General features: G+C 33.2%; 1 protein-coding gene across 3 annotated transcripts in view; it reads left to right on the plus strand.

Annotated features, from left to right (window-relative positions):
- The window catches only part of LOC150108792 (kinesin-like protein KIF11-B), a 706328-nt gene that overhangs the window by 459584 nt on the left and 221312 nt on the right, over nucleotides 1-25432 (plus strand). For all 3 annotated transcript variants that reach the window (XM_090403242.1, XM_090403252.1, XM_090403263.1), the window contains exon 18: nucleotides 4618-4716. In XM_090403242.1, the coding sequence (XP_090259368.1) occupies nucleotides 4618-4716 (99 nt within the window). The remainder of the gene's footprint in view (nucleotides 1-4617; nucleotides 4717-25432) is intronic.

A 25432-nucleotide genomic window follows, 5' to 3' on the forward strand; every position in this document is an offset into this window, starting at 1 on the left:
CATCTAAGGATAGGGAAGTCATTTTGCCTCTTAAGCCCTTGATACGACCTCACTTGAACTATTGTGCATAGGTCTTTTCTCTGGGTTTTTGTGGTGATGCTGAGACAGTGGATGAACAGTGTTAAAGATGATTTTGGGATTGTCATATATATATTATAAAGACGAATTGAATAGGAGAAACAAGGGTAATATGATTGAGACTTACAAAATTTTGAAAGGGTCATACAGAATACAATGCATAGAATTTTTCATTTTATAGAGGGATACTTACATTAGTTATGAATAATGCAAGAAGGGCTCAGTTATTCTCACAGAATGAGGCAAGGCACATGATTGGAATGGAGTGCCTTTGGAGATAGTGAGTGCAGATAGCATGAATGAATGAATTCAAGGAAAGGTGTGGGTGATGTGTATCCTCTTTTGTGAGTCCCTGACTCCCTAGATTCTCTCTTAATAATAAGCGAAAATATTAAAAAACACTAAATTTGATACAGACATTCTTCCAACAACCAGTTAATTGATGTATTGTTATTGAGAGTTGTGTCAGAGACAACAGTGATGCAGCATCAGCGATAGAAGTGTATTAAATATGATGATGTTAGTAAAGATCTTGACATTGTTAGGATTCAAGAATGTGTGATGAGAAGGACAGTACCAGCTTAGATTTAAGGTGATATGGCACTTTAATAGAATGGGAGAAAAAATGCTAGCAAAACTGGTGTTTGAGCAAGAATACTAGAATAAAATCTACTAGAAGTGGATATGATGCCCTTATATTATATAAGCACAAGACTGAAATCTAAGCTCTGACAGTAGATTAATTTGTAAGGAAATTGTTACAAAGATAGTGTTGCGTCCCAATTTACAGTTATTAGGCTTTCAACTATCCTTACATGTGAAACTCTACTTGTCTTTGTCCAAATCTTATTTATATACAAAATATCACCCAAATACAAATATTCAAGCTTCTTCTCCCCTTAGTGTCCCTAAATATTTATTTTATGCTGCACCTTTCAGGACATTTAGTTTAAGATATAAAATTCAAAAACAAGGAGCAATTACCAAAATATGCCTGAGTGTGAAACTAATATGCAGTCGTGACCTTTATCTCGTGACTTAACACCCCCCCGTGATTAGGTTCGTACGTTTTTACAAGTGGTGCATTGAGCGGCAATCTCAGACAACTGTATTTTCAATGAACAAAAGTTTATTTAACTCTTAAACATGGTACAATTCATTCTTTATCAAATAAAACTCAACTCAATACTAAGAATATACAATACAAATTTTCACTAGCTAATCACAAGCATTAGGTTAAGATCTTACATGAGAATTGTGATCATATCACCATAACAGATTCTATACATACAAACATGAATAATCCTAGAACTATTTGATTCTTTGTCTAACCCTTGACTGGTCTGATCATGCTATATTTCTGTATTTTCTATGACATATATAATCAGTTACTCTAATTCTCTCACTAAGACAACATGGATTAAAATTATCCTTTCGCTGAGCTAATACACACTTTTGACTCTTAAAACTCTCTTAATTAAAATACAATGTACATGCATAAATCTCTAGGCACATGAATACGTAATAATTAATAGTAACAAGCTCATTATTATTCTAGTTTGACATGTACTAAAGTCCTAGTATAATTCTCATTAATCCTTTCAACTGTTCTGTAATAGAACAATGACTACAGTTACATATTGTAAAAATAATCATAATTAAAATTCTGAATATTTTTACGAATTGTTTATGTTAGAATGTTTATTAGTTTTAGTTTCATAACACGCATTGTCAGCACTTGTGATGTGCCCGTTATTGAAATTGTTTTGTCAAAAATGATATGTAAAGAAGTTAAAAAATTGATGTACTTACTGGATTTGATATTTGTATTACTTACAAGAATTTGATTGTAATTTAAAATATTAAGTTTTGTGTTTTTATGAAGACATTCTCTCTTGTCTCTAACGGAGACAGCGTGTCAGCCATTATTTATACCTAACTTTCTCACTTGCCACTTTCGTGGAGTGCGCATGTGCGCCGAGAAGTTTGATCTGTGATTGACAGCTGACAAGTTGGGTATCGAAGCAATAGGAGAGTAAACAAGATAGCATTCGGAAGGAAATTAGAACACAGGCTGGCAGATATTTAGGTTCGGAGGAACTTAATTTTTCTTATGTGACAGTCGGAGGAAAATTAATAGTATATTCCGAAAAAGGAAATGTGGAACTATTAAGTTTTAATGTGGAATAAGTATATGGATAAATAAAATAAAATATTGCTATATGCGTTTTAAAAGAAATATTGGAAGAAACGCTAATTGAAAGATTTATAGTAGGTTCCGAAAAGGAAATCGTAGAACTGTAAGTTTTTTTTTTTTTAAATGGAAGAGTTAAGACTGTCAATAAGAATTAGTGAATAAAAGAAGTTGCTATTTACGTTCTAAAGGAATGTTCGAGAAAACTCTGATTAGGAAGTTTCATCTGTATTAAGGACACCGGATCTGACTATTATTTTTACTGAAGAAAAGAGATAGAATTAAGTTCGGAAGAATTAATGTGTGTTACATAAGTGATGAGAAAGGATCCTGTAAAAATGAAGAAGTCATATATCTTCTGAAAAGGGCCTTGACGGAGAAAGAAACTATGAACATTTTGTGATTGTGCAAACAAAGTGTTTAGTCTAGTCTTAAGTGTAAGTTTATTTAAAAAGGCCTTGGATCCAACTAATTTATAGTTAGTTATGTAATATTTGTTTGAAGTGTATATATATTGTTTTTGTTTTATTAAATGTGTTTATTTTGTATTTCGATCTTGAGTCAGTGATTATTTGGATTCTGAAAGAAAGAGTTAAGATCATTGCACCAATTGGAGTGAACCCTTGTGCATATAATAACATATATGTACACTCGGAATTAAAAAAAATAATTGTTAGAAAAAGAGATCATCTCTATGGTAGGATTAATATTAAGATAATATATATGAATATCTTTTATATAAAAATCTGCCAAATATTAACAATATGATTTGAATTGACACGAGATTTTACAGTACCTTTTGACTTGGGTCTTCTACACTGGTCTCTACCTTTTTCCGATATTTTACCTTCCCAGGACGAACTCTTCTATAACTTATCGTTCCTAAGTTCTTTTGGCACTAAGATGGGCTTTCACAATCTTTACCTTACATTCTTCAATCAAGGACATACATAGGATCATTTATTCTATGGCTGTGAAATTCACCACATGGGCACTGGCTTCTTTATAGAATTTTCTTTCTCTCGTTACGATCACTGGACGATGAAACACACTGACATTATCTTCTTTCTTTTTAACTAAACAGAGTCCCTCATTTCTTACAATAGGAACACGGAATCGAAATCCCGCACACTTTGTTTCCTTGTTGTGTCGGATGGAGAAAACTCCTAACTCGTCACTCAGGAAAGCCGTGTGAGATCTCTACGAAGACTCATGAAGAAACTCTGAGAAAAAAAAAAAAGCCTCTTGGGGGGATCCTTACCCTTTTATATGATGACCCCTACTGGCACCTTCTTCAATTTCTTTTCTTCCCCCTTTACTGGAGTCGATTTCACTGACCAATTAGAATGGCGTTTTTCTGCCAAAACATCATCTATACTAAATTCCAAAATTTTCTAAGAATTAACTCGAATCTTTAATTTCTTATTTCAAGTTTAAAAGCTAGCCTCTCACATGCAAAATCGTATGACCAATCTTCTTTGCTTTACTTAACCTTATTTTATCATATCACAACTGTAATAAATTTCCCTCTTTTTTTTTTTATTTAGTTCAACAAACAATTTCAGCTATATTTTTCACTTGGATGCAAGCATGTTTATCTTTCTTTTTATTTTTTTGTATTCATTACTTTCAAAGGCTCTTAATGATATCTGCTTAGGAACAAGCTTGCTTACTTAGTTATCTATACAGAGTTTTTTATTTTCTTCTCTTGTTACATCATGATAACTGAAAATTTTCACATTCTTAAGTTATCAGGTTGTAACAGTAGTAATGATTTGATTACATATTACTGCTGTCATATTCTACACATAACAATGTAATTGATAATCCTCTTGTTACAGCTTAGCTTAAATTGTACAAACAACAAATAAGAATACTTGAATTATCAAGCAAGGCAATGTTTTAACAATATAGAAAATGAAATCGACATACAGCATGGGCTAAATGAATATTTTACTTTCTCATCAAGTAATAGTAAATTGCTTATGCCACATACACTACCTTGCGAACTTTTGCATGTCATGTTCTTTTTTTTTTATTGGTATATTATAAATAACATTTACTTAAGTGTACATTCCTTTCTAGTCTAGAAAAATGTATATTTGTTGAGAAACATGATGTTTTTGGACTTCATTTTGTAGATTTTTGTCATATCATGCATGAATTGTTCAGAGGAAACTCCTGATAAAGAGAAGTTTATGTTTATAGTAAAAGAAATACATAGTTTAATGAAGGATCAACAATTTTGAAGTAGTATATCTGAGAACTTGTGATTATTAGGTTATGATATTTCTTATAAGAAGTGATATCATCCCTGATAACCTTGTTATTACTTTTTACTTTAGGAATGGAGAAATGGTGTAAATTCAATAAACAAGATAATATCATCTTTGAAGCAGAAACTGGAAAATCATGAAAATCAGATGAGCAACAGTCTTGCACAGGTATGTATATTTTTTATAGATAAAGCAGGCATATCTTTATCATATGTTATTGCATTTAATTATATCTAATTATTGTAATTAGGCATGAATACCGACTTTCCATAGTTATGGCTGTTGTAATTCTGCTTGGTTAATCAACAGCTTAGGGAACAATCATCATTGTGTTTGTCCTCAAACAAATGTGATGAGTAGTGATCAATAATCATATCTTTTAATCATACTCTCTTGCACACATTATAAATTCATTATCACCATCAAATTTCTTACATGTATCCTCAGTGCATGTAATGGATATTTATGATAGTACTACATGAAAAGTTGCATCATTACTAAATTCCTATTGATAGTTTTTCTCCAAACGAATCTGTTATCTGTCAAGGACTACTATGTATTATCGCCTCTTATATTTCTGTCTTCTAAGGCACTTTTTAGTGTATCCATCTACTTAGATCTTGGTCTTCCTTTTTCCTGCCAATCTTGCAAAGAACACTTCTTTAGCTAATCTTTTCTCTCTCATTCTGTTTAAGTGACTGCACCACCTGAGATTAGCTCTGCTAACAATGCAAGTTCTTTCCTAACAGTCTCATTTTTAATATGATACTGCCATTGATGCCATCTGTCACTCCACTAATCTTTCTCAGAACTCTCATTGCAGAGGTATCTAGTCTTTGATCAAGTGTTTTATTTCTAACCCAGCTCTCAGATCCATAAGTTAAAATTGGTTTGAATACTGTCCTGTATACAGCTAGTTTACTGTTTTGGCTAATTTCTCTCCTATTCCATATAGATTTATTTAGTTGACTTTCTACCATACCAACTTTGCCAATTCTGTTGTCTATTTCTTTATTTAATTTGCCATATTCACTAGAATTTGTACCTAAATAGCTTAAATGTTTTGCTTGTTCTATAGGTTATCCATTCAGGATGCAGTTTACATTTTCAATGTTTCTGCCTATTTGCATTGTCCTTGTCTTTTTATTGTTGATTTTCATACCAAATCTATTACAATAGTTATTCAAGTTAGTCAGGGAATCTTGCAGACTTGTACTAGATTTATTTATAAGTATAACATCATCTGTATAAAATAAAGAGCTGAGATAATACTACTTTCCTTCATAATGTATATCCTTGTCTCACACCTGATTTAACATCAAACCATCTTCGTGTACCTCCTTCAATTCTCATTGCTCACTTTTAACTCAAGTACAGACTAAGTATTGCTTGATATAATGTCCCATTTACACCATATAACTGTAACATTTTGAATAGCTTTTCTCTTGGCACCTTGTCATATATCTTTTTCAGATCTATGAAACTTAAATGCAGATAGTTGATATATTCCCATGATTTCTTAACTATTTTTCTTAAAATGAAAATTTGATCCTAACAATCAATTCGGCCTGAATCCATCTTGTTCACCAAGCTTGCCATCCACAATTTTTCTTAGCCATTTCTGAAGTATACTTGCATAGACCACAAGCATTAGATTACATTGTTTTATTTCCCATATTATAGATGGGTACTATGAGGGCTCTACTCCAATCATCCAGAATTCTACACACTCTGACCAGACTGTATAATTCAGACTTTCTGAATTATGCAGTGCATGCACTGTTTTCTTTTCAGATATCATCTACTCCAGCAGCCTTGCCACATTTCAGGTTTTTGATGGCTTTTTAAAGTATTAATATATATATATTTCTGACTGAATTCCTGTTGAATGTTTTCTACCACTGTGTTATTAGTGCTTGTTTCATTTAGCACTTTCAAAGTAATTGCTTGAGGCATCCAGGATATCTATCTTCAATTTTCATGATACCTTTATTATCTCCTTTTACAGTTCTATTTAACATATTCTCAAAATTACATATATTCAAAATGACATTTAGATTTGTGCTGGCCTCCAGCAAAAATATAAGCAGTTTATTTTGCAAAATATATCTCTTCAGTCATGAAATGAACTATAGAAACTTATGTGAAAACAGTAGTGTCAAAATTAATAAATTATTTCAGAAATTATATAAATAGTAAACTGTTTTACTCTGCTAAACAGGAATGAAATTTAAATGAGACCAAAAAGACTGATATAATTAAGTCTTTTTGTCTCATTTAATTTTATTCCAGTTCAGCAGACTAAACACAGTTTGCTATTTGTTTCATTTCTGAATAGTGATATGAAGATCTGGAAATTATGAGAATTTATTGCAGCACATATTGGTCAAATGAACAATGGATTTTGTGTATATAAGATTTAAAACAGTCAGGTATGGAAATAGATACATAAAGTTTTTTCACATGGTTATAGAGTAATATATAATGCATACTACACAAAAAGTTATATTGTTTTAATTTTTTACAAGTAAGTGTGTGAAGTATCTTCTCTGATCATAATCATATCATGTCTGATCTTGAGTATTTAAATAATATGCAACATATTTCGTACTTGTATATAAAAAAATATATGACTTCTGCCTTGATTTAACCTCAACATCTTCATCAGATTAGCTCCTATTGACAAGATTTCAATGAAGATTGAGTCCAGTCTCTGATCTAGGGTATTTTAATATTATATACCATTTTACTACTTGTGTATAAAAAATATATGACTTCTGCATTGATGAGACCTCAATGAAGATTGAATCCACTCTAGGTAGTGACTGTTCCATGATGTACAGCATACATTTTGGAAGTGTGATATGCATAACGGGTTACTGAGATACATGCAAAGTCAGCAGTCTCTATATAAAGTAACCTAGCTGGGGGAGCTCTTTCATGCCCCCACTTTGTTTGCTTACACTTGGGTAAAGGATTAAAATGAGAATATATCTTCTGGTATAGTATATTTTACTTTAGTGGGGTATAGAAAAAACCTGACTTCCGGCTTCACATGCTGAAATCTGACATATGCCATGTCACAGTGAAGGAAATTTAGAGACCACTGCTCTGTGACTATAGTGGTGAAAATGTGATAATCATGACCCTGGTGGTTGGTTCCTTCTAACACTCTTCAGGAAGAATGATGGACTTAAGTTAGATAACAGAAAGTTATTTTTGTATGTGAGGAATAGGGCTGGTTAACAAAAGCCATGAGGTATATATCTCTATTAGTAGGAAAGTCTGGAGAGATAGAGAGAACACACCTACATGCAGCAAAAGACTTGAGAGAAAACTATGATCCAATTAAAGAGTGCTTTAAGCAGACCACAAGATGCAGAGAAGCTGTTAATTTTAGTCTATCAAATGCCTTGGAAATATGAAGTGCTACAGCAGAGATGTATTCTAAGATTTCCACTACTCATTTCTAGATATTGGTAGACTCTAGTAGATCAACCACTAGGGGGGTCTAACTCTACCAACAACTGTGCTCAAAAAATGGACAGAAACTTTTATGGTATCGAGGTTGTTCAAGATTCTTTATTGTGCACAATCTTGTACAAGAAGAATGGTGTGGAGTTTGTAGATCTGTGTAGAGAATTTGATGGAAGGAAGGATTTATGTAAGGTGGATGGCTTGCATTTAAATAGAATTTGGGATCAGGAGTCTTGAGAAAGTGTTGTTCAGTGAGAGTCTGGAAGTGCAGTCAGGAAAGTAGAATGTTGGGGGATGCAGGTGCACATAAATCAGGAAACCTAGAGATTAGTATGTGGTAGAGTGATCACATGATACCAAATGTAGCATTTCAGTTTCTTAAATTTAGTGGGCTAAGCAACACAAAGTGTAAGTGAAATTGTGGGATGAAGAGGCTATTGCAATCTATGTATACTAATGCCAGAAGTATTCAAAATAAGAGAAAGGAGTGTTTGGCTTTGGTTAGCTCTCATCTTCATCAAATGTTATAGGTATTAGTGAGACTTGGCCATTACAGGATAAAATGTAAAGGATATAGTCCTTTCCTTTATTCCTTTATTGTTACACAGCGTGTAACAATAAAGGAATATCATTTCAAAACAACATCAGCATTCATTTCAGACAAACTATGGAGACTACAACCATGTTAGAAATTATTTTAATTTCCTGATGTTTCACGACCTTCATAATTAAGCTCATCATCTGGAGTTTACACATATATATAGAGAGACAAGCTATATTACATTTCACACAGTATGCAAAGAGACAATGATTTGATCAGCAGTTATTCTGTTGGCCTGACCTCCAGTGAAAAAATAATAATAAAAATAAAATAACTACATAAAGCTATATTCTATTATATCTATGACAACATCAGAGAACAATTTCGTATAGATATTTTTATTACAGCAAATGTGATATCGTAATTTAACATGAGAGTTGTTATATTAGAGTTAAGATCCTGGATTTGTGCCTTCCATATTCTTGGGATTTTTAGACCATCATTATTGTTAAGATTGGGGGGGGGGGATAAGAATTTTGCAGGTCTACTTAAATTTATGTTCATATCACATTTTGGTTTGATGTAAACAACAAGTGCCTTTACAGTCAACTCTATAGAGAGTATTCAGGGCATGATCAGAAAGGCCGGCTTTACAGGTGGGCTAGCAGAGGAAGTGGATCCTTTGATGAGTTGAGTAAGTTCTTTAATTTTACAGGAAGTTTAAAGGTGACTTTAACATTATATTTCTGTAAGTATTCTGTTTTTTTTTATCTGATATTCCTTTTAATGTTACAGTTTTATTGTAATCTACAATAGTTTATTTTTGTTTTTAAGTGAGGTATTGTGAAGAATTTTGTTGATATTATTTTGGCTGTAGCCATTTTTCAGGAAGGTATTACTGATAACTTTTAATTCATCTTTAAGTGTTTGTTTATTGGAGCAAATCTTCAAAGCCCTGTTTTTTAGTGTGTCAATGACACCTAGTTTTTGTTTATGCGTATATATTGGCCAGTATATGTTCCGGTAAACAGTGAAGGAAAGACTGCCAGGAGGAAGATGTATGATAAGTGTATCTAGAAAAGGTCTGTCTGGTGGCCATGGGACCAGATAGCAAAAATGTCGTCTGCATATCTAAGCCTGGCTTTGGGATTTAAAGGAGACGAATCTAGAGCATGTTGCTCAAAAGCTTGGTTTCTCTCCTTTAAAACCAGATGTCTGGATTAGATATGTTGACGATGTTTTCACTATCTAGTCCCATGGCCAACTGATATTAGACACTTTCCTCAGCCACCTGAACAAACAGCATAAATGCATACAGTTCACAACTGAGATTGAAAGGCATAACATATTTCCTTTTCTAGATACAGTTGTCGCAAGTGTTCCTTCTGGCAGTCCTTCCTTCACTGTTTACTTGGAAGACTACGTGCATACTGGCCACAATATATACACATAAACTCCTACCACCACCCAATACAAAAAATAGGTGTCATTAACACATTAAAAAACAGAGCTTTGAAGATTTGCTCCAATCAACAAACACTTAAAGATGAATTAAAAGTTATCAGCAATACCTTCCTGAAAAATGGCTACAGCCAAAATACTATCAAAATTCTTTACAAGACCTCACTTAAAAACAAAAATAAACTAGATTACAATAAAACTGCAACCATTCCATACATTGAAGGGATATCAGATAAAATAAACAGACTATTACAGAAATATAACCTTAAAGCCACGTTTAACCCGCCTACAAAATTAAAGAACTTACTCAATTCATCCAAGCATCCATTGTATATATATACAGGGTTTTCGGGATAAATTTGACAGTTTCGTAAGGAAAAAGAAAATCTTCTTTGTATCTATTAAATTTAATGAATTGACAAAAAACATTACAGGCAGAGTTAATTACAATACTATCAACAAGATTTACTCAAAATAACCACCATTAGCATCGATCACAGCTTCAATCCTGCTTCGGAACCTCGAACAAGCTGATGCTACAGTCTCCCTGGGAAGGGCCGCAAAAACTGTTTTAATTTTATCCATTAACTGGGCTTTTGTATTACTGGAAGTGCGATTGGTGTCTTTTTCAACTGCGCCCCATACAAAATAATCCATGGGGTTAAGGTCTGGGGAGTTTGGAGGCCAAACATTTGGACTGGTGAAGTCGTAGAAATTTTCAGACAACCATTTTTGACTTTTCCCAGAGGTGTGGCAAGGGGCCGAATCCTGCTGCCATACATACGGCCTACCATTGGCTACCCTTGTTATCCAGGGCTTGACTACAGTTAGCAACTCCACGAACAAAGCCCGAATTCCAATGCCAGGGTTCTTCAACACCTGTTCCTGCAGATTTGCGAGGAATTCTGCTGTACGAACGCAATCAGATCGTCTGCTAGGGATCTTTCTTCTTGCTACATCCTCGTAGTCACCATTGCAAGTCTCTAGTTCATGCCTGATTGTTTTTACTGTATTCAGGGAGCATTGGGCAGCAGTCGTAATATCCTTATTTTGATGGCGGGCACGAATCATCATGATACAAGTTATTCTCTTCCATGATTCAGGTGGGTTCCAGCTATCCATCCTTTCTGACATCTTGTATATGAATGAAGAAGGGTCCAAACTTTTAAATGAAGAGAAGTGTGTGTTAATACATGTAACTTACGGAAAAATATAATTAATTATAAATATGTCAAATTTATCCCGAACACCCTGTATATATGTGTATACTCCTCTGCTGGTCCTCCCTGGAGTATACCATATTCGTTGCATTAGTAATTTTCCCTATATAGGGGAAACAGGATGCACAATTCCTATCCATAAAAAGGAATATAAGCGACACATTAAATTTAATAACTATGGTAAAGACGACCTTTCTGATCATGGCCTGAATACTCTGCATAGAATATATCACACCAAAACGTGGTATAAATTTATGTTTATACCACATTTCGGTGTGATATAAACGTAAATTTAAGGAGGCCTGTGAAATTAACTTCCCTAATCTTAATAATAATGATGGTCTAAAAATCCCAGAATATGGAAGGCACATATTCTACCCACATAATCTTTCTGCCTAAGAGTTAATTATAAATAATCCAGGATCTTAACTCTAATATAACAACTCTCATGTTAAATTAGGGCATCACTTTTGCTGCAGTAAAAATATCTATATGAAATTGTTCACTGATGTTGTCATAAATATAATAGAATATAGCTTTCATGTAGTTATTTTATTTTTATTATTATTTTTTCACTCTAGGTCAGGACAGTAGAATAACTGCTGATCAAATCATTGTCTCTTTGGCATACTGTGCAAAATGTAATATAGCCTCTCTGTCTGTCTGTCTGTCTGTCTGTCTGTCTGTCTGTGTGTGTGTGTGTGTGTGTGTGTGTGTGTGTGTGTGTGTGTGTGTGTGTGTGTGTGTGTGTGTGTGAGTGAGTGAGTGAGATCATAGGATTTTACTCGGTTGTTGTGATACATTTTAAAACATAGATTTAATGACTTAAAAAACCGAGATAACTTATAAAGATTTTGATGAGAATAATACAACTAGTTTCGGCTTATAACAGTCTTCCTTGGGTATTCATAAAGGAAAAGAATAGTAATAAACATTGAAGTATCTAAAACTAGAAATTACAGGTAAAAATTGCCACACATAATTGATACATAAAAAACGTATTTTTTCAAGTTGTTCTAACAGGCGTGCCATTGTTTATTGCAAGTGCGCATGCAGGCTCACGTGAACGCCAATATTGAATAACTGCAGCATGGCTATCTGGGATGTTATAACTCAAATTGTTGTTTAAGTGGACAGGGTTCAGCAGGATTTCTGTTGATTCTACAATTTTTCTCTCAAACTCATCATCATAGCGAAAAATATTTTCTGATCTATCTCAGCAAACGGAGTGGCTTTGTTGATCATCATTAGGATTATTTGAAAAAAGAACATGACTGGATAACGCAGTTGCACGAGATCTTTTGTAAGAGATGTGTGTCTCTCTTATGCTCTTCTATACATTGCTCAATAGATTTGTTAGTTTGTCCAAAATAAGGGATATTGCAATCGCACCATAATTTATATACACCTGGATATTTTAGGTTGTGATGAGTAGGCTTTAGATGGCTGATTAGAGAATGGATGGATTTTAGGAAGTGTGGTGAAGAACGTCCTGATATTGTATTTTTTAAGGACTTTAGCTAATTTTTTAGAGACTGTGCTAATGTATGGAATGGAGATGCTACCTTAAAATTAATAGTTACTGTTGTGCACTGCCTAGGAGGATCCAGAAGAAATTTCTTAATCGTTTTTTCAGAGTATCCATTTTGTTTAAAGATAAGAGTGAGGTGATTTATTTCTTTTTGTAGTTCATCTGGTTCATTCAAGAGAGAGCATGCTCTGTGTCCTAAGGTAGATATAGTTCCAAGTTTTTGTGGTGGAAAATGATGAGAAAGATTATGCAGATATCTATTGGTATGAGTAGGTTTTCTGTATATAGAGATTTTTAATCTTTCAGATCATCGTGTAAACATGACATCCAGGAAAGGTAAGGAGTTATTATTTTCTAGATCAGTAGTAAATTTCATATTAGGATGTTGGATGTTTAGATGATGAAGAAAATCTATGAGAGATGTGCGCCCGTGATTCCAAATAATGAAATTATCATCAATATATCGTTTCCAAACTTTTGGTTTAAATGAGAAGGAAGATATGGCTTTCGTTTCAAAATCTTCAAGGAAGATGTTAGCTAGAACTGGGGACAAAGGATTGCTGATTGCCAGGCCTTGTTTTTGTTGGTAAACGGAGTTCTGATATCTGAAGTAACCAGAATGAATGCAATGTTTTAATAAAGTTTTTTAGGTCATTAAATCTATGTTTTAAAATATATATATATATAAGGACATCACTTTTGCTGTAATGAAAATATCTATATGAAATTTCACTGATGTAGTTATTTTCTAGATAATATATTCAGTAGAATAACTGCTGAGCAAATCATTGTCTCTGTGTGTGTGTGTGTGTGTGTGTGTGTGTGTGTGTGTGTGTGTGTGTGTGTGTGTGTGTGTGTGTGTGTGTGTGTACGTGTGTGTGTACGTTTTTACTCGGGTCTCTTTTTATGCGGATTTAAAGTTATGCAGTGCACGCCTACAGATACGAAACCTTTCAACACTTCTGCACATGTCAACAGAAGGAGAATCCATTCCGATAATAGAGTAACCCAGCGTTTCCCTAACTTTTCCTGTGACGGAAACACTTCACAAATCCTGAAATTTTCATGGAACTACTTGGTTATTTTGTAATGTATTCATTAATAATTAATTGTTAATTTAGCCGTTTTTTATTATTAATTAATAATTGATCATTAATTATTAATTATTAGATAATTAAATTTGGCCCAATGGAGAAAAAAACAAAACAAAGAAAAGCAATTTCTTTGGGAATGAAAATTGCAATTTTAGATTGCTTAGCAGAAGGAGAGGGATCTATGGTGATTGGTAAATATTTTAATTTAGGTGAATCTACTTTAAGAGCAATTAAAAAGAATGAAGTTGCAATAAGAAAATCTGTCATTTCTGGCACAAAACTAAGTGCCAAATTATCATCGTACTCAAGAGATGCTTTATTAGAAAACACAGGAACGAGCGCTCATAATTTGGATTGAAGAATTAACTCAAAGGAGTTAATTCTTCTAATTAAAGGAAATTCCTATAAGTGGTTATTTAATTAAACAAAAAGCTCTCTTCAGTTATATGAACAGATGAAGCAATTGGAGTCATCTACTTCTGCTTCCCAAGCTGATAAAGAATTTTCGGCTAGCAAAGGATGGTTAACCGGGTTTTTAAAAAGGAATGCACATCATAATGTGAAGATTACAGGCATTGTTGCAGCAGCAGATGAAGAAGCAGCCAAAAATTTTCAAGAGAAGTTAGCCAAAATTATTAAAGATGATGTATATTGTCCCGATCAAGTGTTTAACGCTGATGAAACAGGATTGTTTTGGAAGAAAATGCCTAGTCGAACTTACATCACAAAGTCTGAGAAAAAAGCAAGTGGGTTTAAAGCAAGCAAAGATCGAGTAACGTTGTTATTTTGTAAAACATAATGTTAAAACCCTCTACTAGTAAATCGATTTCTAAGACGACGTGCTCTAAAAGGCAAAGATCTAAAACAACTGTTGTATTTACTGAATGGTTCAATAATTGCTTTGTACCAGAAGTGGAAACATATATGAAGCAAAAAGCTCTCGATTTTAAAGTTATATTAATTGTTGATAATGCACCAAGTCATCCGCATTTAGAACATCCAAATGTGCAGGTAGTGTTTTTTCCACCCAATACAACAAGCATTATTCAGCCATTAGATCAAGGCGTAATTGCTACTTTTAAAAAATATTACATTAAGCACACCTCAATTTATGTTGGATAAACTAGAAAATGAATCATTAACAGTAACTGACGTTTGGAAAAAATTCTATATTGGACTGCTTAAATCATGTTGCATCTGCTATCGCTGAAATAAGACCACAAACTTTAAATGCTTGCTGGAAAGCAGCTTGGCCTGGATGTATTGCAAACAGTGCAACCATGCAAACATCTACATTATCAGCTGAAATCATTACATTGGCACATGAAATTGGTGGAGAATTTTTTGATACATTTAGCCAGAACGATGTAGACGAATTGCTTGTGGATAATGCCTTAAGTGACTATGATATTATTGGATATCGATTAACTTTAGATATCATCGAAGATTCAGAAAACGATAGTGAAGCGGAAGAAAAACCTGTCCCCCTCACTACAAATATAATTCGAGAAGGTCTTGAACTGCGCAATAAATTGGAAAATCATTTTCTTGTTAATGACACAAATTATGAAAGAGCCATTAAATTCCAACATGAGCTGGAGAACTGTATCTGGTTATTGCGAGCTGTATAAAAAATTAGTGAAATCATCATCACAAAGTTTAATCACTGATTACATTGTCAGAAGAAAAAATCAGCACAGAACGAGGGTGAAGCTAATTATGTTTATGAAGAACCATTGCCTTTACCATACAGATCTGATGCACTGACTATCTCTTCTGGTGATGAAAGTGATTTTGCACCAGTTCGCAAATGTTGCCGAATATTGTTTAATAGTGATGATAATTCTGATGACAAAATGTTTAAAAAAAAAAAAAAAAAAAGTTACTTTTCAATAAAATTAAATGAATAAAGCTTTAAAACCAACTTGGGCATTCTTATTTTCCTGAATTTTCATAAACTTTTTTAATGCGATTTTAGGTTTATTTTAATTCATTGCTTTGGTTTTATGCGGTTCTAGAAAATTATGGAACTCATCCCTGATTTTTCAACATAAGTTAGGCCTTTTTTGTGCAATTTTTTATATGTGGTTTTCTGTGGAACATATTCTACTGCATAAAAAGGGACCTGACTGTGTGTGTGTGTGTGTGTGTGTGTACTCCAGATGATGACCTTAATATGAAGGTCAAAACATTGGGAAATTAAAATAATTATTTCTAACACGGTTGTAGTTTCCATAATTTGTCTGAAATGAAAGTATAACAATATCTATCTTAATTTTATTTTAATATTATTGATATTATTTTGTTATTTATTATTATTTAACGTCGTCAGACTGCGCCTTCGTAATGTTTTTTTCTTATCAGTCATAATTACCAAGTTTATCGTCGTTGCTTGAGCTAGTTCTTCATGCACAAAACTTGTGATTATTCTTAATCCTTTTAGTCTATAGTTCCCCCCCTCCCCCCTTTCTCACAATACCGTAAGTAAGCTATTTCACGTGCTCGAAGTGTAGACACGGGAAAAGCTTCTGGCTGGAATCAATTCCCTAATCTACCTTTCTGTATTTCTCTTGTGTTGATCCTTAAAAATTTATTTTTAAGGATCAATACAAAAATTGTATTGATCAATTAATTAATTAATCAATAAATTAAGGATCACATAAAAAAATTGTTTTTCTTTCCCCTACATGCAAGAGAAACATTCAGCTAAGCACAAGAAATATCTCTTAATTAACTCTAATTCAAGCAACTCCTAATTCTTAATATCAATCAGTCGTGGCTATTAATATTCTCTGGTCTCACAGGTTCTAAATTTTTAGGAGACAGTGCATTGGTAAGGTAAGATCAGGCAAGCTATTAACAAAACAAACATGTTTATTCATTCTAAGACAAATTAGTTACAAAATTTAAACTGCACATATCAATTGTCTGGTTCAGCTTAATACAACTAGATAACAGTGGAGACAATACAGATCACATGTCTAATTCTCCTTATGATCATTCATGCATTTTCGCTTAAGCTTTAAGACAAAGACATTAAAATTTCACATAACTTTTCAGACATACAAATAGACTTAAACACACTTTAGCTTAACTCAAGTTATGAACAGAAAGAGGCATAACTTAATCTACATTCAATTTTTGCAATACACAACATTAGCAATTTCCTCAGAACTCTATATAGTACTTATTCACATTCAATCAGAAGTTTGGCTTTCTGACTTCTCTAATACTTTCTATGTTAATAGACAATAGAACTAACATTTGATGCTTAAATTTCACAATCTAGGAATTTTACATAAATCATCTTACTTACAATCTTGCCAGCTTATTACATATAGTCCTAGATCTAAGATATACGGGCACGTTCTGCTTCTGAAAAATTTTCGATTGGTACTAGTTTACGACAGCAATTATGCAGCACTCACGTAGATCATCGAAGAATCGTACGGTAGGACATCTTGAAAGGACCGTCTCTGCTACTATCTAACTTCCCATCATCGTCGGAACTCTTGATCGCAGAATGCGGCTCTCCCCATACTCGGAAAAGACGACGCACCAAAAACTTCAAAGCGAGAGCCTTTGACCCCTCAATTTCTGCCTTTTATCTTACTCTCTTGACCTTGGCCCTTCTTCAAATTTAGTCCCCCGGATTTACTGGAGGTTTTTTTTCCACCACCCAGGCTATCGTTGAGTTTTGGTGGGAAAACTCATAATCCGGTGACCTTCGCTGTTTTTGTTAACCTTAGGTCTATTTGTCTAATCCTGTCTGAGCTTATTCTTTTGTTTTCACAATTCCAGTGGTTCTTACAAAAAGTATTCTAACAATTTGTTACCAGATTTAATACAGCAAAGTAAGTTATTACATTAATTTAATTACAAGTATTTTATTACTGTTTTTTTCTATACAAGATTTTACAAAAGTAAAGGATATAGTATCTTCAGAGATGATAGAAAAAACATGATGGGGATAGTGATATTGATAGAAGAGGAATTAAAATAAAACAGAGTAGAATCACATTAGGAGGTCAGGGATGCAAAGGGTAGTTCATTTGAGGCTATCTGATGTGAGATAGAGGTAAACAACAGAACGAAATGTATAATTGTTGCTGCTATAATCCACAGAATATAATGGAGAATGTAGACTGCATGCATTGGCAAATTACATAGTGAGTGCATATCGAGTGATTATTGTAGGAGATTTCAACTGTGGGGACATAGATTGGGAGGAGGAATGGCCACAGGGAGGGAAGATAATGGAATTTATACAGCTGCTGAGAGATAATTAACAGAGGCAGCATGCAATTCGGGGAAAAGTGATCATTTAGTCTTGACGTAGGAGATTGCCAGGCATTCAGCATTTTCTTCTATGAAAGGATATATGTGGAATTACAAGGCAAGTGATTGTGATAAGCTGAGGAGTCAGTTTTCAGCAGTGCTACAACATAAGAATTTGGAGGGGCAAGGTGTTGGTAGTGCATGAGAGGTTGTCAAAGGGTGTTTGAAGAAAGCAATATCAGAATATATACCCAGAGTCAGAAAGATAAATCAGGTAGGAGGTAAATGGATGAATAGCAACATTAAACAGAAGTTGCAGACATAGAAAAAGTTGTGGAGGGAATATAAAGACAAAGATGATCAGCATGTCCATGATCAGTACAAGGCATAGGCAAGAAAAGTGACCTGTATGGTAAAGAAGGCCAGAGCAGATTATGAGAGAAGTTAGAGTTCTTTCGCTATTTGGAGGATAGAACTCTTTGCAATGCCAGATGTGACATTGCCTAGTGGAAGAATTGAGGTTGAAGAAACAAAGATGCTTAGAATATTGCAGAACCTCAATGCAAATACAGTCATGGGATTAGATAGCATATTGACCTGTGTATTATGAGCAAGTGCAAGGGAATTTTCAGCTCTTCTGACCAAGGTGTTTAATTTAAGCCTCAGTAAAGGGAAGGTGCCAGTGTAGTGGAGGGGAGACAAAATAGCCCCACTGGATAAAAGAAGCCCCAAGACAGAAGTATCAAATCGCAGGCTAATTAACATCTCAGAAGTGGTGGTTAAGATATTGGAGAAATTGGTGAAAGACAGAATTCAGGACTTGGTAGGTGTGCCTTAGTAATTTGCTTGCTTTTTATAATAATGTAACAGTGGGGTTGGATAAGGGAAATGGCTACTTAATGATATTCCTAGACTTTGCAAAGGCATTTGATTCCATGAATATGCTTAGAATATTGCAGAACCTCAGTGCGAACACAGCCATGGGATTAAACGGTATATTGGCCTCTGTATTACGATCTTGTGCAAGGGAATTTGCTGCATAAATTGGAGCAAATGAGGATGGATATAAATCTGGTGATTTGGATTAGAGGATAGTGATAGACATAGCAAAGAGTGATTTATGGAGGAGTTGAGTCCAGGTGAAGGCAGTTGACCAGTAGTGTACCACAGGGATCAGTACTTGGTCCTCTGTTTGTACGTGAGTGATATAGGTTAGAAATTATTTGACAGAAAATATGCAGTTGTTTGCTAATGATGGTAAAACTTTGATAAGCAATAATAAATGAAAATGATGTAGAGAACCTGCAGAATTGACTTAAACAGACTAGCAATATAGGCAAAGGTAAATGCTGCCAGTTTAATGTGGCCAAGTGTAAGGTACTACAATTTGGGAAGGGCAGTGCACTGTATTGATGGAACCGAACTGCATTCTGGGCAGGGAGTTGAAGTTTAGTGGGCATATTGTGAAGGTAGCCAAAACAGCAAGCCACATTACATAGTTATCGAAGAACACACTAAGAAGCAGGGATAGAAAAGTTATTGTATCCCCTTTATAAGAGTTTAATAAGGCCACATCTGGACTACTGCACTCAGATCTGGTAATTTGGATTCTGTGGAGATGGAACAATACCAAATGGAATCATCCATTTGGTATTGTTATAATGCCAGGCAACTTTTAATTATTTAATAATAAATGAAGGATTTTAAAAACAAGAATTAAACCTTGGAGATAAGAAAATATTGATAATAAAAAAATAACTAACACTGAGTTTATAGGTTGTAATAATTATTTAATAAAACCTACTAGTTATAACACTTCCTATACATTTGGTGTTTTTAGTTATGTAATGATTTATATTTAATGCTTGTTGTATATTGGTGTGTTCATCCTAACCCATTTGAAGCCAGTAGCTTAAGTGGCAAAACTAGTAGGTTGTATTAAATAATTATGACCTATAAACCAAGTGTTAGTTATTTTTTATTGCATTAGTTTTTTGGTAAATTGAGCCAATGAGGTATGTGGTAAAGTTGTTTGCAAGGATTGCAAAATCTGAACTTTATGTGGCAGTAAACTGAAAGTTTCAACATATAAGTCAGCAGTTGCTCTTTGAGAATACCAGAATGGTATTCTCAAAATAAAATACCTTTGCTAAAATATGCCTAAAATACCTTTGCTAAGTGTAAGGTACTAATGTAGTACCTTACACTTAACAAAATAAAAATTATGTAAAAGTAGCTAAGCATGAGAAGATTTAAAGTACAAATATAGATAATACATATTATGAAGGAAACAAAATATTCTGCATGCTCTTCAGAATGCAGAAGAGACCACTGAAGATATTCTGATTGTCTATAGTAATTGTTTTGAAAGATTTTTAAATAAGAGTCATAGAAGAGTTATTGAAAATATTAAGTAGGAAAGCACATCAGTAATTGATTTAGGAAAAACTGTCAGAAACCACAAATGCAGAAAAGTGGCTGCATTACATGATGTTCAACCATAAATACTCAGATAAAGAAGTTGGACAGTACATTTCATTTGAAAGGCCTGGTTAGAAGGACAAATTTCAAATTATAAGAGTAGAGCTCTCATAGTATTTAATATGCTTAAAAGAGAGAGGAAATAAAACTGAAAGTTAGAATTATGGGGGAAATTTCCTTACTTGAATATTCCTCGCGTAAGATTCATGCAACAGTATTTGAGAAGAGGCTAAGAAAAACTGGAACTAGTTGGATTCAAGACAAATAAGGATTATCGTGATCATATTTTCACTTTAAGACAAACAGTTGAAAACATGAGAATCTAACAAGGATTTGTATTTCATTTTTGATCTGGAAAAAGGCATACAACAAGTTCCAAAGCTGTTCAAATCACTATAGTTATAATTGTTTATAGTTATGTCATGTTAAAATGGGATATTATATAGAGTAAGATATAATCTTTATGTTGTAAGCCTGCAGTTAAATTTGAAAGGTACAAAAAGCTGGTTTCAGTGTGTGGAATCATGTGTAATGGAAGGGTGCATGTTGTCTCCACCAAAGGAAAGTGGCTTTGACTTCCCAACCAGCCTAAGTGATGAAATACTCACATCTTAGGATATTTCATGGACCTAAACCTCATCACCATTCTGCCTTTCATTGTGTAATTACCCTCCTCCATCATTAATCCATTAATGACGATTGTAGAGCCATTATGGATTACCTCTAATACAGTGACATTTGTGTCACTTCACTTAAAGTGTGCTGTGCTAATTGGAATTCACTGTCCTTCGATATTTTAACTTTTTGTAGCACAATTTATTTATATCTATTCCTAAAGATATAAAAAGAATTTTGCATTGGTGAAAATTAATCAATATTGAAACGACCACAGATCAGCCTTTGGAATGTTATTTAGTAATAGTAAATTTGCTGTCTTTTATTTTTGAAATCAGTGCAATGGAACAACACAGTTTTTGTTCTTTCATTTTACAATATGGCAGAAATTTTTTTCGTATAAGATTTCTTAGAATAAATATGAACTTTTGTTTTCTTTCCTTGCAAAATACCATTATATGGATTATAACATGGTGCTTCATTATATAAATGAGTTTTTATGTTCTCATGAACAACAAATGATGTTAAATTGCATTACTCGCTTTCTGGTTGTGAGACTTAATATCAAAAAGTTATATCCAGTGATATTTAGCCACTTTTGTTTAAAATTGCAACAGATGATTTTTTTTTCCCCTGTTTTTTTGTTGGGTGCACATTCCTATAATATCTAGTGATTAACCACTAGGTATGATTAAAAGAGATGAAAAATATCCTATACTGATAAATTCAAAATTTATGCTCATTTTGACAATTTCTAATTGCAAAGCCCTACTCTGTTCAGTTCGCCATGGAAAAAGAAAATGCTGGTAATTTACCATTCTTGAACATCCATCTTATTCGCACAACTGCCAGTAATTGGTCAACCAGTCTTTATCAAATCCTACCTTTACTGGCAGATACATTCATCAAAAGTCTGCTCATCAAATCTCTCTCTCTCTCTCAAAAAAAAAAAAAAATTGCTGTTATCAAGTCTTTTGATTAATTTAGCACATATGCATGCTCCTCTCCCTCAAGCTTGCAACAAGAACTTCTGATTTGAAAACTTTAATGGAATTTAATGACAACCCTCATCAAATCCAGCAGATAATTGATTCTTATGTTCCAACACCTAAGGATTCTTCAATAGACCAAAGGGTTTCTAATTCTTATATTATTGGTATGTCTGAACCTATTGGTAGAATTTTGAAGTATCATCTTATTCCCACATATTTTCCTATCAGCAAAATTTCCCATCTGTTACCATCTACAAAAGACAAACTGTCACTGCTATCATTAGCTGATGTTTACCAGATACCCGTAAATATAATTTGACAACTTTGGGCAGACAGGCCATTCTGTGGGGGGGGAAAAAATTTATGAATGTCAGTATTACATTGAATATGTGAAACCTCAAAAGTCTAGTCTGGCACAGCCTAGTATTGAAACTAAACACATTATTGAATGGAATGAAGCTCATCTTCTCCATTGAAGCTCCATATGTTTTAAATATGAATGCCTCTTCAAAGAAAGTTGTGAAGCCCTTTTACATTGACTTAATATTATGATTGTCTCTCTCCAAAAAGTTTGGGAGATTCTCATTTTATGTAAACATCAAAAATAGTTTTAATATTATTTATTAATATGTTAATTTCTAGCATGCGGCAACCATTTTTAATTGGTAAACCAATTATTGTATGTACCTTGTATTCCCTTTTCTTTGATTTGCTTGTTTCTACATGCTGATGATGTACTTTGAAATGTCTGTACTTTCATTTCATTAAAGTTAATTACTGTGGTTATCATGTAATTTGTTGTTTAAATATTATGCTTTATTTTCAACATATAATTGTTTACATGTATGTCACAAAAAAGAAAGCTCAGTCATGTTTTTCCTTAAAAATTCCAAATATTACTACTTTTACTGCTGCTAGTTGTCATTTCTGAAATAAACTGTCCTAGAAATACTAGATAATAATCTTCTCAGCTGGAGGAAAAGCTTAGATTACTCCCACTGCTGTTGAAAAAGAAAGAACACTGCCCCAGAAGTCACACTAAAGAGCCTCAAGCAGTAGTGAAGAATACATCAGCAATGTCTTGTTTTGTTTTCAGTTGATTGATTAGTAGATATTCTAAATGAAAATAGATATTTCTTTTACTGGCTGATATTTGTATTTGTCAAAATAATTCCTTAATTTATAATAATCAAATTTCACTTTTGTTCTTGAAAAATTAGAAATTATTTGATTCGGTTATCTTGGAAAGAAAGGATTTTTTTTTTTTTTTTAAAGGGTGCATAAGAGTTTTTTTTTGGGGGGGGGGGGGAGTATTGGTTTCTTGCTGTTTTTGCCAACTGAACATCAGAAATAATAAACAGACAATAAACCATATTTATTGAAATAAATACAGTTTGGACGTTACTTTTTTGTTGCGCTGTTCCGATATGTGGAAATATGCATTTCATGTTGTTATGCTTACAGATTTAGATACTCTTGTTGTTTGTGAACAACTCTTTCTGCATTTCTGAAAGAAATTATGTTAAATATCACAAATTTATATTCAGTAGTATAAACACAGTTGAAAAATGAAACATATTATTATCGTTGTTGTTGTTGTTTGTATATTTGTTTGTTTGCTCATTTTGCTAATAATAATTCTGTTTCATTTCAGTTTGTTTCAACTCCATTCACCCGTCAGAGTTGCTCACAATGATTGAATTATAAATATTTAATTTTATTTATAATTGCATATTTCATACTTTTCACAGTGTATGTATTTCACATTACAGTTTTTCACATTTTACCTCTCGAGAAATGTAATAATTATTCTCTTATCTATATCCATGCTGTATCTTTGCCATTTCATTCTTTATGATCACAGTATCCAGTTCTTTGGATCAGTGGTCTCCAAAGTGTGGTACGCGTACCCCCATGTATCGACGCGAGTTGATACATGGGGATACATCAAAAAAAGTTTTATATTGATAGGGAAAAAATTAAGTAATTAATTAAAGATAAAGAATATTACTTTGTTTCATCAATTAAACATATATCTAATATAGAAAAAGATGTTATAAAGATCCTGTGAACTTAAATTTGTGAGTAGCGTACATTGGGCGACTTTGCACACATAATCGTTAGTGGCAAAGCTGTCATGTTTTTTAAAACTAGGGAGTAAATCTCTTACTTCTTATCATTGGCATTGTTTGCAGAGCATCCTAGTGTTGGCAAGCCCAACTAGAGAAGGAAAATTGCTTAGTTATCCTGCTATCTACAGATGACACCACAGTTGTATTAATTATTTGACTATTAGTTGTAAGTTTAACGATTTTTTAGTATATATTGTTTCTGTGCAATTCCAACGCTTTTTGTGCTTACTTTTACATTTACACTAGAAATAGTGAATTAATATTATCAAAATTGCTTACATTTTTTAAAAGTGTTTGATATTATCAATAGTAAATGGATAAATGGTTAAAAAAAAATTTCCTCCAAAGAAACCGCGAATTGAAGATAATTATGATAGTACTTCTACATCAGACGAAGAACAAGGAAAAAACAGGATTGATTCTTCTATTCAAACAAGTTCATTATCAGTCAAATTATGTGATAAAAACATTAATCTGAAACTTAATAAAACCTTGCCCAAGAAAGTTCGAAATTATCAAGAAGACTACTTGAAATGGGGATTTGCATCAACGATAGTCAACAATGAACCTTGTCCTACATGTGTATTGTGTCATGAGATGCTGTGTAATGGAAGTATGAAACCATCATTATTAGTAAGACACTTAAAAACTAAACATCCTGAACATGAACGCAAATCTTTACGATTCTTTGAACGATGTTTGAAGACATGTAATTCTCAATCCAACAACTTTTAAAAAATTCACTAAAATTAACGATAAATATTTGGTGGCATCTCTTGAGGTTGCATTCTTAATTGCAAAAGACAAAAGCCACACACCATTAGAGAAACACTTGTACTCCCAACCGCCATAAAAATGGTAGAAATAATCCATGGAAAAGAATATGCAGATAAACTAAAATGTATTCCCTTATCAGCAAATACTATTGGTAGACGTATAGAAATCATTGCAGATAATTTAAAGAAGCAACGTATCGCAGTATCAGAAGCCACCCATTTCTTAATTGTCAAAAATGAAGGAGAAGAGTGCCCATAAACTTTTATGAACTTTGAATTAATTTCT

This window comes from Typopeltis vanoorti, chromosome 2 (assembly GCF_054136105.1).
Source record: "Typopeltis vanoorti isolate ZY-2024b chromosome 2, IOZ_Tvanoo_1.0, whole genome shotgun sequence".
In the NCBI taxonomy this organism is placed as follows: domain Eukaryota; kingdom Metazoa; phylum Arthropoda; class Arachnida; order Uropygi; family Thelyphonidae; genus Typopeltis; species Typopeltis vanoorti.